The sequence below is a fragment of the Salarias fasciatus genome, chromosome 2, assembly GCF_902148845.1.
Source record: "Salarias fasciatus chromosome 2, fSalaFa1.1, whole genome shotgun sequence".
NCBI lineage: Eukaryota > Metazoa > Chordata > Actinopteri > Blenniiformes > Blenniidae > Salarias > Salarias fasciatus.
The window spans coordinates 18,015,146-18,032,953 of NC_043746.1; the positions used below are offsets into that span (position 1 = coordinate 18,015,146).

The 17,808-nt window shown below is 42.2% G+C and overlaps 1 protein-coding gene across 2 annotated transcripts; it reads right to left on the reverse strand.

Annotated features, from left to right (window-relative positions):
* Nucleotides 1-1,628: 1,628 nt before the first annotated feature.
* On the reverse strand, nucleotides 1,629-16,074 carry slc9a6a (solute carrier family 9 member A6a). Of its 2 annotated transcripts, XR_003933515.1 has the most exons (17): nucleotides 15,777-16,074; nucleotides 12,981-13,171; nucleotides 12,282-12,359; nucleotides 11,899-11,975; nucleotides 11,617-11,729; nucleotides 10,637-10,742; nucleotides 8,771-8,912; nucleotides 8,174-8,279; nucleotides 7,874-7,962; nucleotides 7,204-7,317; nucleotides 6,974-7,085; nucleotides 6,615-6,768; nucleotides 6,096-6,126; nucleotides 5,934-6,019; nucleotides 5,458-5,563; nucleotides 2,693-5,242; nucleotides 1,629-2,521 (listed from the first exon to the last, which is right to left on the reverse strand). XR_003933515.1 is itself a non-coding variant. In XM_030116161.1 (16 exons), the coding sequence occupies exons 1-16, from the start codon at nucleotides 16,072-16,074 to the stop codon at nucleotides 4,991-4,993; spliced, it is 2,055 nt and encodes a 684-aa protein (XP_029972021.1). In that variant the 3' UTR covers nucleotides 1,629-4,990. The 2 variants fall into 2 exon arrangements, 1 of the variants encoding a protein (XP_029972021.1); XM_030116161.1 differs by having other exon boundaries at nucleotides 1,629-5,242.
* Nucleotides 16,075-17,808: the final 1,734 nt, after the last annotated feature.

Below are 17,808 nucleotides of genomic sequence, written 5' to 3' on the forward strand. Positions count from 1 at the left end.
TCTCAAAGTTAATCCACTACATTTACAAATCCTTGATCAACCGCAGAAAAAGGTGCTCTGGCACAAAACACAGATGCCAGGTGTTGCAGTAACCTTGAGATATCGGAGCTATTTCCATCAGAGCTTGAACTAAGTGCATCATTCAGGTGTGAGTGATGATCTATTTCTGTGTCCAGCTGGCTCTGAAGACAGGAGGGGAGGATTTCAGACTCAGGAGGTGATGTGTGGCATTCAGGGTTTCACTGTATACCTTCATTCATGGTGCCTTGTTTCTCTGTAGTACAACCCCAGCCGCACAACTCATCCTTCCTCTTCTACTCATGAGTAAAACGTTAATGTCAAACTCATCACCGGAGTGTACACAGTCAGCTGCATTATTACTGTGATTAATAGACACCAGCAAAAATGTTTTGTCTGTAGAGATCAGTGCTGGTAGCAGCGGCACGGTTCAGTTCCGTGTGCTGGTTAATGTCCTGGAAAGTTATCGAGGTAATAGAATCTGATTTTAACAAATAAATCAGGCCTGAACACATGCTTCATATCACTGCTCTACATGTACGCTTCAATTTTATGTTATCAAAAGGTTGAATTATTAGAATTTTGATTTTTCAGAAGAATATCAGAGGAATGAAAAACATGTTTAGTTGCCAGAGAGAGAGAGAGAGAGAGAGAGAGAGAGAGAGAGAGACAGAGAGAGAGACAGAGACAGAGACAGAGAGCGAGCTCTACTCAAGCCGGAGCTAAATGGTCTTGTGAAATTACCATTTCCTCCCCGTACTGTGACTCCACTCTGCAGACATTCTTGTGCAGTTTGTGTCCATATTAGGAGCACGTTACCTGATATCTGACACAAATCGGGGCCGGGAGACTTGAATGCCATCAGTCTCAAACAGGGTGGGATCCAGATTTCTCATTCACAACACCCTTTTTTTTTTTCTGACGTACAGAAACTGGAGACAGAGTTTACCTCGAGGATTTCATGACAGTCACTGAGCAGAGGAAGAGAAGTGAGAAGGGAACCAAAGCACTCTGATGCCAAACAAGTTTGTTCTTTACAGGGTGAAAACAATTGTTTTTATATACTCTTATATTATTGGATTTTATTCAGATAACATGATCTTTTTGTCTCTCTGAGCACTGGAGCCTTTGAAAGGTGTGAGAAAATGAAACTATCCAGCACAGCACTAGAAAGATCAATAAAGAAACGAGGTGTGGGAAAACCTTTCCTATGAAGCGGAGGGGCTGTAGATTATTTTTAATTCCTTTTGTGTTTACCGGCCTGCGACCCTTTGATGAATCCACTGGCTGTATGGGAGGAAATGGAAACCACCTCAGCTTTTATTTTGAGAGTCGTCTCCCACTTTCCAGCTGGGTCAGGCAGCTACGCACTAAAACGTAAAATTTATCGCTTGTCAGCTTGAGGCTACCTGATTTACTTGCAGGGGTATTAGGAATATAATCCTATTCTTAGCATTATAAGAAAATCCCTTCTCAGATTCATGCAACTCGAATGAAATCACCTCTGGCACTAAGCTTGTGTTGTGTTTCTTGGGATGGAATCATCATTCCTACGAAACTCGGGCAGCCAATAAAAAAGAAGAAATGAGGAGAGCATTACAGTGAGCGGCTTTAATCAAAAGCACAGGCTTCTGTTTATTGACTGTTGCACGCACACAAACAGGTGATAGTATATTTACACAGATGTAAACAGTCCTGCAATACAGAAGAGAGGACACGGCGTCTCTTTTCTCACTCGCGCAAAAACACACGTATGTGCAACCACGTGCACTCTGCAGGCATTAAACTCACACGTCCATCCACACGGAGAATTTGCAGTATAAAGATTGAAGGGACTGTCTGAAAAACACAAAAGCACAGCAGGCCTCTTTGGTCAGCTACTTCAGACGAGATTTCCAACGATCAAAGCTTATCACGAGTCACCATTCAGAGAACAGAGACGGAACACGGGCCGGCAGAGCAGACGCCAAAACACCAACGGCGATTTGTTCTTCTTGCTGATGTCAGATTATTTCATGTGTCAGTTTAAACACCCCCACCAGAGAGTCCAGGATCGGTGGAGGACGAATGATTGAGGCTCTGCAGAAGTCGTCGCAGCCAGCATTCAAACAGCAGCTCGTCACAAACATAAAGTACCTGAATGGTGACGCTCTGAGCCGGCGGCCGGAACCATCCGGACCGTCGCCGCCGCACCGTGAGGCTCTCTTTTGAAGTAACACAATAGATCTTTTTTTTTTTTTTTTTTTACTCAACACTTTCCCATGACAGTAACTTACATACATGTGCTAATTTTCCAGCAACCCCGCAAAACTCAAACAGAATAATAACAAAGCAGCTGTTAATGAAACATAAAACAATAAAACGTCACAACATTCTTACTATTGGAGTGCAATGTTCTCAGCATTTCTCTTCTTTTTTTACTGAACTGTTTCCCTTCTTTCAAAAAATATTCAGCTACACAAAGCATGTCATGTGGTGGATCATGTGGTGACAGGAGGAATGCCTGAATATTAAAAAAAAAAAAAAAAAAGAGAGAGAGAAAAAAAGTTTAAAATAAATGTTCCTGCACAGCAGAAGATAACTGTGGAAGGCAAAGCGGATGTCCAAACGCCGGCTCCTCCTTCCACCTTTATATTATCCCTAAAACACACACACATACACACACAGGGCTCACCTCCCTCACGTTACCAGAGCTTCATCATCATCATCATCATCATCCATATTGTTGTCTTGCATCCATTTAGCACACCTCTAGTTTTTTCCCCCCTTTCTTTGGCTCACCGAAAGGCCAAAAAAAAACAAAAAACTAAAACTAAACAAAGCTGTTGTGTTCAGCTAAATCACCAAACATTTTCTGGCTTCGGTCTACATTAACACAGTGTTGCCACGGCGACGTCCTATCAACACTTCCTGTTAAACCCGCGTTAACAGCTGCTGCGCTGCACCCGGCACAAAGCCTTCCGTTCTCGTACCGAAATAACTTCGGCAGAGATGCACGGAGATATGACTGCAAGTCAAATGTGACGCGTCTCACCACGAGTGCCCTTAAAATAGTTTCTCTCCACGGCTTTCGGTGGATTTACGCCGTTACGGCCCAGCTTCACCGTCCAACCGCTGACCGGCGACTACGTCTCATTCACAGCAGAGACACACCTCCAGCATTAAGATGACTCTTGTTCTTATTTCACATTTAAACCGTAAGAATCTGCTCAGGTCAGGGATGTAGTCATCAGAGCAATAATCAAGTGGGGCTTCTACTCGCTAGAAAAGTCACAAGTCTTTAAATAGAAAGGCCGGGCTGCAGCAGGTATTCACTTAATAACAATTCTGACGATGATTAATAATTTGTTGTATTTTTGTGTAAATGTAAAGGTAATATAGTCTCACAGCATATAAGCTTTAGTCATATTTTAGCCAGATGTGATATCTGCTCAACTCTTGAGTGTTTTTTTTTTCTTTTTTAAAATATGACTTCATGCTATGTGGCTAACTGGACTTCTTGACTTTCATCTGTCAATCTGACAAAGCAAGACAAGAAAAATTGTCTTAGCTTACAGTCAGAATTTCTACATTTTAAAAAACAGATTAATTAGCAAAAAGCCCTAAAAAAAAAACTGTTATGCCCACAATCAGTCTCTAATTCCCCAAAATATTTGAATAAAATCATGTGTACTTACTGCTGACGTGACAGGAAGGATCTTTTACTTTCAAATCTGGGTATCTCTACTTTTTAAAAAGTTAATGAAATGGAAAAAAATATGATTCGTAGTCAACGCCACAGTCGTCAATAGAAAATGTGTACACAAAACTAAATGGATATGAAATACGTGACTCGGCTAAAAGTATCTCAGCTCTGTTGCAAAAACAATACAAAACACTTTAAGGTCGTCTGCATTCCGCTTTCAGAAAATGGCAAAAATGCAGGAGAGAAATGGCACTGTAAGTTTGACTGGTTAGGATCTCGTTTTGGAAACAACAGCCCTTCGTTCTGCTGTGAGCGACACCAGCTTCTAGAATAGGGTGTGAAGTCTCTCTCTCTGTGTCACAGTCAAAAAGGTCATTGGGGAGAGATCCACGACTTTCACTGCCAGGCTGCACCGCATCAGTGGCGTCACGTCGTTACACACTATTTACAAGCAGAGAGCACAAACTGACAGCTCAAACACCCACCGAGTATATTGCTACTGTACGGACAGAGGTGTCTGCTTTGTTTTTAGGAGATTTTTTTTTTTTCTTTTTTACAAAGGAAAAAAACGGAATGACTGCCCAAACTGCGATGGCTCTGCTTGCCAGAGGTGAACCAGTATTGGGCCGCCATGCTTAAAACTACAATTCCCAGGCACTTGATTGTAACCGAATGTACAGTGAAGTTGTCCACTGGGTCAGCTTGCCTCTGGTGCACAGAGAGAAGGCAGCAACATTCAAGGTCAGACCCCCCCAAAAAACAAAAACAAAAAAAGAAACACAAACTCCTCTCATCTCCAACACGAAGAAAACGACAAGCATCCTCAGCATGCATATCAAAGTTATAGTACTCTTGGGATATACTGTACATCAACGAATTATCTATTGGTTGGTACTTGCATTTACACACTAACACATGCTGCTAGGCCTCTGTGCAATGCTACAGTAAGGTGACTGACGCACAAATTTAAGCATAACGAAGTAAAACTGACCTTCAGTTTAGTACCAAAGAACCCTGCAAATAAATATGTCTATTTTACAGTGATGGCAGAAAGGTGTGGAAATGAGCAGAAAGACAATGAGGTAGAGAAAGTGATTTGTCTGTAGAGGAAGCGGGAAGATGTGGGTGTGTGTGTGTGGAGGGGGGGGGGGGGGACAGAGGACGGCAGGAGCAAAAGAAAAAGAGCGGAAGAAGAGTGGATGGAGAGGGAGAGGAGAAGAGTGGGGCCTTCTGCTCGTTGGCTCGGGTCAGTTGGAGTCGGACGGCGGTTCTGGCTCGGAGCGATCATCACATCCTCATGCGGCGGTCTGTGAACGGCGGCTCCGAGTCGTCCATGGGCAGCACCAGGCGCGTCCCCCTCATCACCAGCTCGTGGTCCCCGTACGCCAGCTCCCTGTCCAGGTCGTCGGGGGCCGCGGGGCCGCCGCTGGTGTGGGCGCCCGTGGCGTCCGTGCTGACCGTGATGTCGCCGTAGGTCAGGTTGATGTCGCCGTCCGTTAGGATGAGGTCGGAGTCGTCGTCCTTCAGCTGGCACTCATTCTGCAGACAATAATATCCCATAATCACCACAGAGATCCATTTGAAAACTGTAAATATGGTTTGTTGGTATAATTATTTCATTTTCTCCTCAGCAGAACCATATTTTAACTTTGAATTGAGCTCCAATACGTCATACTTTTTCAAAATATCATTTCAACCCCCATTTTTTATTAAAAGCGAGCAATGAAAATAGCTCTTGCGTGTCAGTGTCGGACCTCGTAGGCCTGAGGGCTGGTGAGGAAGCGGGCGAGGGGGCCGCAGCAGGGCGGCAGCGTGGCCGTGAGCGGCGGGCCGCTGTGAGTCAGGATGGGCTTCAGGTAGCTGAAGAGCAAACTCCAGTCAAGGATACACTGCACGGAAAATAATAGCATGAGGCTCATTCGACACAGCGCGCTCAATGACAGGAATGCAACGTTCCTGTAAATGGAAAATGATGCAAAATAAAACCTATTGCATTAAGTGTGTTGCACAGTCTCCCTGTGCTCCGTTTTGCTCTCATAGTCAGAAAATCTGCAACTGAAGGGAACTGGTGACAGTGAATGTGAGTGTGTGTGTGACCTCCTCTGCTCAGCTCCATGAACTTTCCTTTCAGTGGGGCTCCCTCTGCTGCCTGCGAAAATAAACTAAAGTGATCGCTGCACTGAACTGTGTTCCACTCCAGTGCTTAAAACAGTCTGTTAGGAAAGGATACTTGTGATCGAAGTTGTACCAGATTCTGAAAAGCCAGGCACTTTCCTGTTTGGTGCTTCTTCTCTCCGAGCCGTCGGTGATGCTTATCTGAGCAAAGACGCAGGACGTCAGTGAAATCTGCCCGCCTACTGCAGGACGGACGCTTCTGACGTCTTTTACTTACAGAGTTATCCTGGTCAGAGTCCACTCCCACCCTATGATACAATTAAAAAAAAAAAAAAAAAAAAAAAAAAAAGAGGAAATGTAAATCAGTTATAACCTGTCAGAGGTTTGAAAGTTCCTCTGCAGAAAAGTTTCACAAACTGAATAAAAAGTTTCAGGCATAAACCAGAGCATGGGCAAACATTAATATTGAAAATTTATTGTACATTTACTTCACAAAATAAGTTAATTCGACCGTAAGTCTAGACTAGAAAAGGGGAAATTAGATCATTGTGACAGTCACAAAAAAAAGTTATCCTCATGACTGTGGGGCAAAAATTACGACCGAGCATTTGTACCAAAAGATTAAACCAGGATGAAGATAATTAACTTTATGGCTCATAATCAGGTTCAATAAATCAACGTGCATCCATCTGATATTTCTTACCTTAAAATGCACTTAGTAATTCAGTAAAGGCCAAATGCCAAAGTGAAATTCAGACATGAGGAAAAGGATGCGGCTAGGAAGAGAGGGGCGTACCGAATGCGCTGGCAGGACAGCATCTGAGTGGTGCCGCCGCCGCAGACCCACACGGTGAAGAAGACGATGAGCAGCGTGGTGGAGAACATCATCTGCCGGGCGTACGTGGCCGTGTCTCTGATGGACAGGGCGAACGTCATCGCGCCTCGCAGGCCTGACAAACACACGGGGAAGTTCAACAAGCAGGCAAAACCCGACAGAAGACGAACAGGAACACCTCTGTGTGGAAGTGTTTTCATCTCCTTATAAGCTAGGAAAATAAATAAATAAATAAATAAGGAAAATGCTCCAAAATGAAAACGCTGTGTTCGCTGCTTCAACATGCAGGGAAGGATAAACGCCGCCTCTGCACCACTGACCCGCAAACATCATCATGTGCTGGAAGTTGGATCCGATTTTGTTTCGTCGTCCCAGATTGAGAAGGAATGACAGAGGGTAGATGTTTGCAGCTCTTCCCAGGAACACGGCGATCTGGAGGTGAAGGAGGTTAAGGAGAACAACAACAACTAAAAGCCAGAGAAGGAAACTACCAGACATTTATATTATATAACAGCTGGTTAAAAAAAAAAGCCTTATGCAGAAAAGATACGAAAGCTCCAACAATGAACATGGGGTTGAAGACGTGGCTCTGGAAGGTGAACAGTGTGAGACCCATGTAGGAGAAAATGAAGTTTTCTGCCAGGAAATTCAGGAGTTCAAACAGCTGCAAAACACAAGAAACAACATAAAATGTTTTACATCCTCTTCGATCAGCCTCAGCGACTGCAGTGATTGCGCAGAAAGGGAAATGAGCATTATTACTTTGATGTATTCCACTGCAAAAACAATGGCAGCAATCAAACCAGGGATATGAATTAATTTCCTTCGGTTGTTTTATCAGGAAGGAGAAAATGCTCTTGGTAACTTCTGGAGTGTCTTTTCATTCAAATGAGTTGTGTTTGATTCCCCCCCACATTATTCTCTTTTTTTATTTCTTGCCTACAGAAATCTCATTCAGTTTGGAGGAAGTGATGAAAAAAAAAATTGTGCCCTAAAAACTTCATGTGTGATGAGGGAAATTTTAACTGTTCAAGTGAAAGGTTTTCTTTCACAAATGCAGGATGGACTGTCTAGGAAGAGCTCCAGTGGCCCCTGATATTCAGTTGAATAAACACATTTCGTTTTCATTTTCTAAAAATAAAAGTACAGACAGAACAAAATCTGCTGTGACAATAAAAAAAAAAATAGGTGCAGAAGTGTGACTTTAGTCCTGGTCTGACCTGCTTGGTCCTGTCCTGGGATTCAGGGGACAGGTTGTTGAAGGTGTAGTGAGCCTGAGTGATTCCACAGAAGAGCACGGCCACCACACCTGCAGCACAGCGAGGAGAGACGGGACTCAGGACAGGTCAATAAATCATGTTCACTCCAAACAGCGAAGCAGCCGCACTCGTCATCTGATCCATTCAAAAAAACCTTCTGAGGAAGATTTCGACAGCAGGTGGTGGATGTCACAAGGAATTCACAATTATAGGAAAATAGTAATCCTACTGTTATGTTACACCAAAAAAAGTGTGTGTTACCTGTAAAACCACAAGCTTCAGCCAGCAGGAAGGTGCTCCACGACATGAGGAAGAACAAAGCCGTCTCCAGCAGCTGGAAATCCCTCAGCTTGGTGAACTTGGTCACGTACAGACGAACAGTCAAAGAACTCAACAAAACACTGCGACACACTTTACAAATGATTCAGTCGTAATACACAAGAAGAAAACAACTGCTACAATAAACGAATGAAATGTAACCACAACCATCCCCAAAGTGAAGTCTGGAGTGACAGCTGCTTCATAAGTAAATAATTAGATAATTCAATCTAGTTGTCAATTCAATTTTGTTTTCATTTTGTCATAATGTTTTACAAACCGAAAAAATTGTGCCAGTAAATTTTAATTAAACTGGATAGGTACTTAACACCATTTAATATTTTGCACCCAGATACTTCACACAAACTCCCCTTTTTGTCAAGCCTTAAAACTGGGATATTATTAATACCGGAGTAAATAATTCATGCAACACGTTTCTGCCTTGCAGACATGCTACAGTCTGTGGAAAAATCTAATTAACGGGCTTTAAGAAATTAATTTTCATGCCAAAACAGATAAGCAGAACAGCGGGAAAGATATGAGAGCTGTGACGACTCCGGTGGCCACCCCGAGAGCGAAGGAGCCGCTGAAAACTCCCAGGAAAATCCCGAAAGACTTCAGCATGGCCATGACCTCAAAGGTGTGGCTGTTGTCCCCCTCTGGCTGGTACGCCACGATGGACCTGACCCAACATGGAACGCAGAGTTAAGAGAGAATTCACTAAACAGCCTATCTGATCCAAAAACAGCCATCTGCATTATTTCCAGTGAAAACTGCCGAACACCGAGTTCTCTGGACGGAGCTACGCTGCTGAAGCTACAGCTAAGAAGAAGAGAGACACTTCCTCTGGACTCAAAACAAATGAAGCTCAAAGCAGAAATAAAAATCCTGTTCCCGGACTGACGAGTCCCAATAAGTAGTGCTACGAAAGATGGATACCTCCAACCAGCGGTAGGTTCAGATCATGAATGAACAGCCAGTAAATCTGCTGATTGATAGGCTCACAACAAAAACTGAGATTATTTATAAAGTTCAGTACGAATATTAGACATCAACGTTTTTTGTAGTCTTATAGGCCACAACATTATGACCACCAACTGCTGGATATTTTTTTATAGATTTTTTATAGCTTTTCACTTCCTGGAACTCTTGCGATCAGTACAGACCACTGCAGTAATGCCCACAAGAGCGGCAGATTCAAAAATGTTCTGATTCAGTCAAATAAACATCACATTTTGGTCCTTTTCAGACATGTTCAAAGCCTTAAAGATGTCCACTCTGAGGACAAAATATTCATTTGCCGTTTCATTCATACCAACTACTCTCAGGTGCCATGAAAAGCCAGAGCCAGTGTTGCTTGCTGCACCTGTCAGTGGTTTTAATGTTGTGGCTGGATTTACAGGCAGGTTTTTACTGAGGTTACGCTGTCACATGCTGCCTGTGAACTCTGCACAGGGCCGATGAATGTTTAACCGCAGGAACCAAAACTATACAGCTTATGTAGTCTGACATACAACAACACGACAATAAAAAAAAAAAAGTGATCCTGTTTCCATCCAGAGTTAAAGATTACATGCAAATAAAATAAAAGCAAATTCAAAAAGAAAGCTGAAAGATCAAGTGTCAACACTGCACAATCCCAACATTTAAGAAGACCAAATAGCATGTGAAAATAGTTTAGCTTCGACATTTTAAGTCGGATTACTGAACAGTCACAATGAAAACTGTCACAGAAGCAATCATACAAATGTTAGAAATATTTTAGTGAAGTAAATTGTTGTAAACCGTAAAGCTATTTGACCTTCAAATCAGGTTTGTCCACCGTCAATGAAGACGGTGAACAAACCTGGTCTCGGCAGTCAAAGAACAAATCACCGGGCGTTCTGTCTATAAGTATTCCTGGCATGCGTCCTTCTCCCCGTCGGCTCCCACACTGCCTTCAAAGATAATAGGAATGTGTTCTTAGCTGACTCATAAGACAAGGGGGTAAAAAAAAAAAAAAAAAAGGAGGCTTGCCCCCTCCGAAAAAATAAATGAATAAATAATGCAATGTTCTGCATTTCTGGTCGAATAAGCCAGCGTCTAAAAACGAGAGGCCGGTGATTTGTCATGTTTGTCCCAAGGCACCGCAGAGGCACACAAAGCCATGCTCTACTTCGTAGACCCGTTCAGCGGGCTGGTCAGGGGCTCTCCGCAGGGCCCGGCCCCTCCGCTCCGCCTTCTACCATCATTTATAATTCTGTGGAAATTGCAGCCGAGCGTTAGCTTAGAGGCCACTTCCCCTTCTGCAAGCCGCTAATGAGAAGCCGGTATTAGGTTAGATAAAGGTCACCGGTCAACTGATTCACACGTGCAAACTTTAATGTGCAGCGGGGGACAGAGCGGGTGAGATCACGGGCGACTCACGAGGACAGAACCACGGCCACGGCGTCGTTCAGGACGCTCTCTCCGAACAGCAAGGCGTACAGATCCACGTCCACCTGCAGCTCATTGAAGATGGCCAAAACCGTCACTGTCAAACAAAAACACAATCACATTCCCAGATGAATCAATATATTGAAACCAGGACTACATGCATGTGACAGAAAAAAATATGCATGAAAAGAGCTTAGTAACTATTATCATGAAAAATCAGTGATTCATCTGTTTAACAAGAATTTACCACTTTGAATTTTTCACTATGAAGATAAAAATCACAGAAGATCCACGTTGATAGATGTAAATCTATGGGACTGTTTCTCTTACCGTCACTGATTAGTGTGTATATAAGGTGAAAATGAAATTAAAAAATACATAACATTTTAAGTTCAAATCTGATTATTACATATGTATTGAAATTTGCAAAAAAAAAAAAGTTTTTCACCTCAATTTAATGTTTTTTTTTTCATTGCATAAAAATTGTAATATGCATGTAAGTATACTTTAGAAATGCAAGGATGCAATGTCAGTTAATACAGTCAAATCTCAAGCAAAATGGTGTAAAACCGACTAAAACCACATATTTAAACCACGTTTTTGTTAAATGCTTTGCTAAAAGGGCTTTAGCTTTCCTGAAAGATGTTCTAGGAATAACTGAATACTAGTATCCTTCGTTACAAAGTGGTTTGTCACTTCTTCCACATTTTGAAGACAAATGCACCAATCAAATGCACTAACTAGAGCATTCGATTGATGCACTAATTATTACAACAAATTTCACACCTATTGCAGTTTTCAACACAACCCTTTCCCAAATATTGTAATATTTCATTCAGTTTGCCTTTTTTGGTTAAAAACCCCCGAAAAATGACCACAGATTGTCATTTGTCTGGTCAAGAAATAAAAGTGAGAAGATAAAGCCAATTTTCAACCCAAGTAAATCTCTGGTTTCATCTGGACATGCGTACCAGGGTCTGTGGCAGAAACGATGGCTCCGAAGAACAGACAGTCGGTGAAGAAGAAGTCTCCGTCCAGCTGCTCCACCTGCTTCATGAGCGTCACACATCCGTACATCAGCAACCTGAGGAGGAACGGCCGGCGCTTTCATCAGTTGTCACAGACGAGACACGTTAAAGGCATGAGGAACATATAAATAACACTCTGACGTCCAACTACTTTTGAGCATGCGAAAGCATAATCAGGCCTGCTGTGGGATTTTCTGTGAAAAGGTGTTTTTTTTTTTTTTTTACCCAATGACAAAACAGGAGATGACCGTTCCCAGAAAGGCATACGCCAGGATGGATCCCATGTTACGGAAGAAATGTCTCTGAAAAATCAAAACCAATCACAAACTGAATAACCATCTTCGTTCCTCACAGAATCAAAGACATTGGTCTTTATCACATGCATCGGCTAACACGGTTCCGGCAAATGAACATCTTACAATGATGCAGTAAATTGAACTTTAGATTATTTGGCAGAGTTTCATATGACACAAACGTACGCCGGATGCCCTTCCTGACACAATCCTGAACAGCCGGGACTTTCAGGAGCCACAGCATCAACTAATAACCACTAGCTTTCAGACTGAAGGACTGATGAGTTAAAAAAAATGCTCAAAACTCCAGCTTACCCTTTTCAAGCTGTATCCAGCATGAAAGATGATGGGTGGAAGGAGGATATTGAAGAACACTTCAGGGTCAAAGGTCACCTGAGCTCACATTAAAAAAAACAACAACAACACAGGATTCAGAAATCAAACTAGAAAACTAGAAATCACAAAGCTGCTATAATGAACACTTCCCAAAATAATACAGCTGCAGTGACACATCCTGGATATTCTAAATTTGCCTCTGAGATGATCAACAAGAGGTTACTATTAAAGTCAGTGACAGGATGGAGGAGATGCAGCGTCTTTAAAAAGACAGGAGAACATTCAGGCAAAAAACAGCCCGACAAGTTACTTGGAGCACTTCTATGAGGAAGTAAAACATGTTTACTCCGTGACATTTCATTGCGTTTACGATCTTAAAACACACAGTCAGCTAGGAGCCAATAATCATACATTTCAAGGTTATAAGAAGGGAGGAGTCTGAACTCCCGCAATGGACTTCCTACTTTGCTTCCAGCTGCAGATCTTAACATTTTAAAAGAAACATCAACTAAGACATTTCCTGAGATCAGAATGTGCCAAGTATTGCAAATCACTTTCAAGTTTATCAACAAATTATTTAGTCACACCAAAGGAACATCAAAGTATATAGTGAGATTTATTATATGTATAAAAAAAACAACTGCGGGTTTTCAGACAGGTAAATGAAGTTGACTCTACTTTGCGCAGCATCTCATTATCTTGCACGTCGTCTCCCCGGATCTCCCCTTTCAGAGTGTACTCGTAGAATTTGCCGCTGACGTTAACCAGCAGAGTAGCGGGGCTGGCGTTGACCCGGCAGCTCATCGTGACGTTGCTAATGTCCCGAGGGACGTGAATGCCGTACCGCAGGATAACGCCAACAATCAAACCTGAAATCAGAGGGAAAAAAAAAACAAAAACAAAGGTGGGGCAGAAAGAAGAAAAATTATAAGAGGAGACGTCACTAAAGAAGAGGAGGAGGAGAGAACTGGATTCTGGGGCCTTTTGGTGAAAAGTACTATTCATCCATAAAGTCTCACATAAGCTTATCTTCCATCATGAGAAGTCTGGGAAAAACCCCCTAACTTGAGCAGGAATTATTCTGCCAGAATTGTATTAAATACAAGTTTAGTGTCTTGTTCAGAAGCACAGATGTTTTTACTGACTCTGCTGAGATGATGAAGACTCCTGCCAATATGCCTGAGGTTACATTAACATCACCCAACATATGAACGGACCACATGAAAGCTGGTGGAATTACGCTTCCATCTCAGACCGTCTCAATTATCAAGCAGGAACGCTGGTCTGCTGGTTTGTGCACTTTATAGACATCCGGAGAAAACCAGTAGGCTCAGTGTAGGCACAGCACTCAAAATGCTTTCTTTGCTTTGTCCTCCACGAGAGGACCATCTGACAAGGCTTTAACACAACAAGCACAAAAAAAGCTACCAGATAAAAGCAAAAGACCTTCAAGCAAACATAGCTGAAGGGTAGAAGATAAATGAACCAATAAAAGAAATATAACTGATCAGGGTAACTCAATAACATCTGGCCCCTTTAGAAACGTTTTTGACTTTGAACTTTATACTAGATGCTGAATTTAATGTATTGTGAATGCCCACAGATGCAAACAAACACTGCATATGATATCAAAGACAAACGGAAACTGTTCATTTGTGTTTTCATAGATTAGTTTTTTCGATACACATATCACTGCAGCTCACAATGAAGCAAAGCTCCTCCACTTCAGCTCTGTAATGCGAGAGCATCTGCTGCTAGTATCAAATTCCTCCTTTAGCATATGACGCTTCCTCTTGTCAGCAGAAGCAGCTCTTTTCTTTTTCTCTTACATTATAATCACCCTGACGCCCTAAATAAGAAAATAAGCGGCATCAGCTGATCCCTTAACTGACGCCAACATGGACAAAATTACCACAGTGAACGAACCAACAAGCTGAAGTCAGACGACTTCACTTTGTTATTCCAGTCTGATACAGAACACACTGTGAGGAATCTACCTTCTTTACCTGTTTTATTGAGGAATGAGTTGCAGTGTGGTGAGAAGATATATCATACATGAGGTGAAATGACGGATATAGACCCTGAACAGGTTGCATGTCCTTCACAAAGCTAATGCAGACTCATACAGTCGCACACTCACTCTTGCAGCTGATGTAGAATCACTAAATAAATTTAGCGTGCACCTCTTTCAAGTGCAGAATGAAGCCAGGGGACCTGGAGGAAAACCAAGAACATGCAAGATTCACACAGAAAGGCTGGCCTGGATTCAAACCCGGATCTTCTTTCTGTGAAGACTTGGCGTTTTAAAACTTTGGTCAGTTATCTACCACTGTCTAGGTTTGGAAAATATTGTATGAATCAGTCATGTGGAACCCTTCTGTTTTCATCAGTCCTCAAAGCCACGGTTTTGTCTTAGCATGCTTTCTTACTTCTCAGTGACAGATAATGGGAATGCTATGATTTAGTGCAATAAATAACCTGCATACTACTACTTTCAAGTTTACAATACAATTAATAGCTAAACCAGTCTAACTGGTGGTGAAATTAATCCACACTGGTGCAACAGAGCTCTTCTCTTAAGACAGCTTTTATGTGACTGGAGGCCACATGGCGTAACCGTGGTTAGCACTCCCGCCTCGCAGCAGAAAGGACTCAGTTCAAATACCAGCCTTTCTGTGTGAAGTTTGCATGTTCGCCCTATGTGTGTGTGGGGGTTTCCTTCGACTGCCCAAAAACATGCATATCAGTTTGACTGGTGACCCTAAATTGCCTCAAGTGTAAGCTGTAAGTGTGTGTGGTTGTCTGCCTCCTGTGATGGACTGGCAATCTGTACCAGGGTGCATCATACCCTCACCCACAGACGGCTGGGACTGGCTCCAGCACCCTGTGACCCGCAACAGGGAACAACTGTATACAGGATGGATGGATGAGTCATGTGGAAGCCTTTTGTTTTTCTAATAGCTGCATCCTGAAGCTGATGACAGTCTTTGCATGCTTTCTTACTTTTCAATGAGTTAGTGCAACAAATAAACTGCATACAGTTAAAGTTTACTACACAAATAGCAAAAGCAGAATCAAACTGCTGGTAAAAATGAATCAGTTTTGGTGCAACAGAGCCCTTTTCCTCAAGTAGATTTTATATGACTTGCACTATCGGATCCCACTGGGTTTAGAGGCTTTGAATCTGCATGTGTGCTGTTTAAGTGAAAGAAGAAATAGTCATTCAGCGTGCAGAATTACATCAATTTAACAGACACTAAAGAGCAGAGAAGTTAAACATTAAGCTGACTTCTGCCTTGCACGGTCAGGCAGAGGAACAACCTGCTGAGTATAATCGACCTCCTGTGCAACAGTGGGGCTGCCGGGTGTTGCTACCGGGTGTCAGATGCGAGGCCCGGTGCAGCCGTGCAGCCGTGTCACGTTTGATGAACAGAGGAAAATGACAGTGATGGCTGTGATGACGCCTCCTCTCACCATAAATCATGGCCAGCCCGGTCTCGTGCAGGAACCTGAAGCGCCGGTGTTTGAAGAGCCAGATGGTGAGGATGGTGAGGGTGAGGAGCATGATGAAGATGAGCAGGTCGGCGCTGTCCTGCCGGTGGCTCTCCTCAGCCTTCTTCTCCGTGACGATGTTCTCCATGGCACTGTCCTGCTCCTCCAGGGGATACTCGGCTCGGCACACGCTGATGCTCACGGACAGGCTGACCAGCAGCAGCAGCCACACGGTCCGCGTCACCCTCCACGCGCCGCTGACACTCACTTTAAACGCCATGTCGGCTGCCAGGGCGCCGGGGAGAAACACGAACTTTGTACAAATATAATTGAGCAGCTGCGGGGAGTGGACAGCAGAAAGACGACAGCAACAGAAACCGACTCCGAACCGGAAGTAAAAAAACAAGGTCTACAGCTGAATTTCACCTTAAAAGTACGAGAAGCTAAGTTTTCACTTCGACACACTTTTTACTCACTGACGAGAGGTGAATTGTTATTAAAGCACCATGTATGCTTCTAATTATCATTTTGGAAAAAAATAATGCAAGTGTAATTGCGTTCATATGGTAATTTAATCACAAGTAATACTATATTTGACTTGTAACTCTTATTTTGAAAACTAAAGCATTCATCTTCCTCATAGGCCTGTATTTATTTTGTTTTATATTATTTTATTTTATTTTATTTTATTTCGCACCGGCTAAATCGACTAATGCAATCATTTGGGGTCCAGCTGACATCCCTTCTTCTATCTATATATATTTCGGTGTTATTTTAGTTTAAATCTTGCTGACTACAACATCTTCTATCTATCATCATACAGATGACACACGTCTTTATAAAACAGTGTTAGTGAATGGCCAAAGCCCCTGATACCTACTGAGTAAATGCATAAAATGAAATAAATTAGTGGATATGTCGGAACTTTTTACACCTTAACTCAGAAAAAAAAAACGCAGGCAATTGTTTTTGCTGCAAAGAGGGAAGGTTAAAGGTCAGGACCTATCTTGAGCCCATGTCACTCAAGATAACAACTCAAGCCAGAAAACTGAGCAAAATTATGGACTTAAACGTGAATTTCAAAAACCACATTGTGACAATAACAAAATAAGCTTACTACCATCTGAAAAATGTAACTAATTAAAGATGTCTGACAGAATAAGATTCAGAGAGATTTGCATTTATTTTTAGCTGGCTGGATATTGTAACAGTGTGCTCACAGGTGCTAGTGAAAAAAATCCATCAGACAGCTGCAGCTCATCCAGAGCACTGCAGCCAGAGTCCCTTACCAACACAACTAGGCTGGAGCACATCACACCCAAGCTAAAATCTTTGTTCTAGGTGCCTGTGTGTCAATGGTTTCACTTAAAAAATATTGCTTCTTGCCAAAAAATATGAATGGTCTTGGTCATAAATATACCTTTGATTTGCTCATAAAAAAAGAAACCTCCAAAACCGGTCTATCAGGAAGAGGTTTACTGTTTTATAGGTAGGAGCAAACAAGGTGAAGCAGCTCCATCAGTATGGGAATGTGAAAATGTGATTAAGAGTGTAAAGTGCTTTGAAGAATGCTAAAGTGATGGAAAAACACTATATAAGTGAAACCCATTTACCATTTTATTACCTGTATCCAAATTAACTTTTTACTTTATTTGGTCTGCTTTTTGTACCTTTCATAATTACCTTGTTTTAATGGGTTTTCTTATTGTCCTTGTAAAGCACTGTGAATTGCCTTGTGTCTGTATGGCGTGATATAAATACATTTGCATTTTCTGGCCTTTCCTTGATTTGTCTGGAAGGTGCTTTCCAAATTATTCACACATAAAAAAAAAGAGCAAAAAGAAACATAAACGAGTGCTGTGATTTATCAAATCCCAATATATAATTTATTAATCGAAACAAAGTTCATTTATAATATAGAAAATATCTTGAACATCATTATGGCCCACTGTGTGCTCTATCTATTTGCCAAAACAGTTACTATTCCCATTATAAATGTACCTTTACTTTCTCA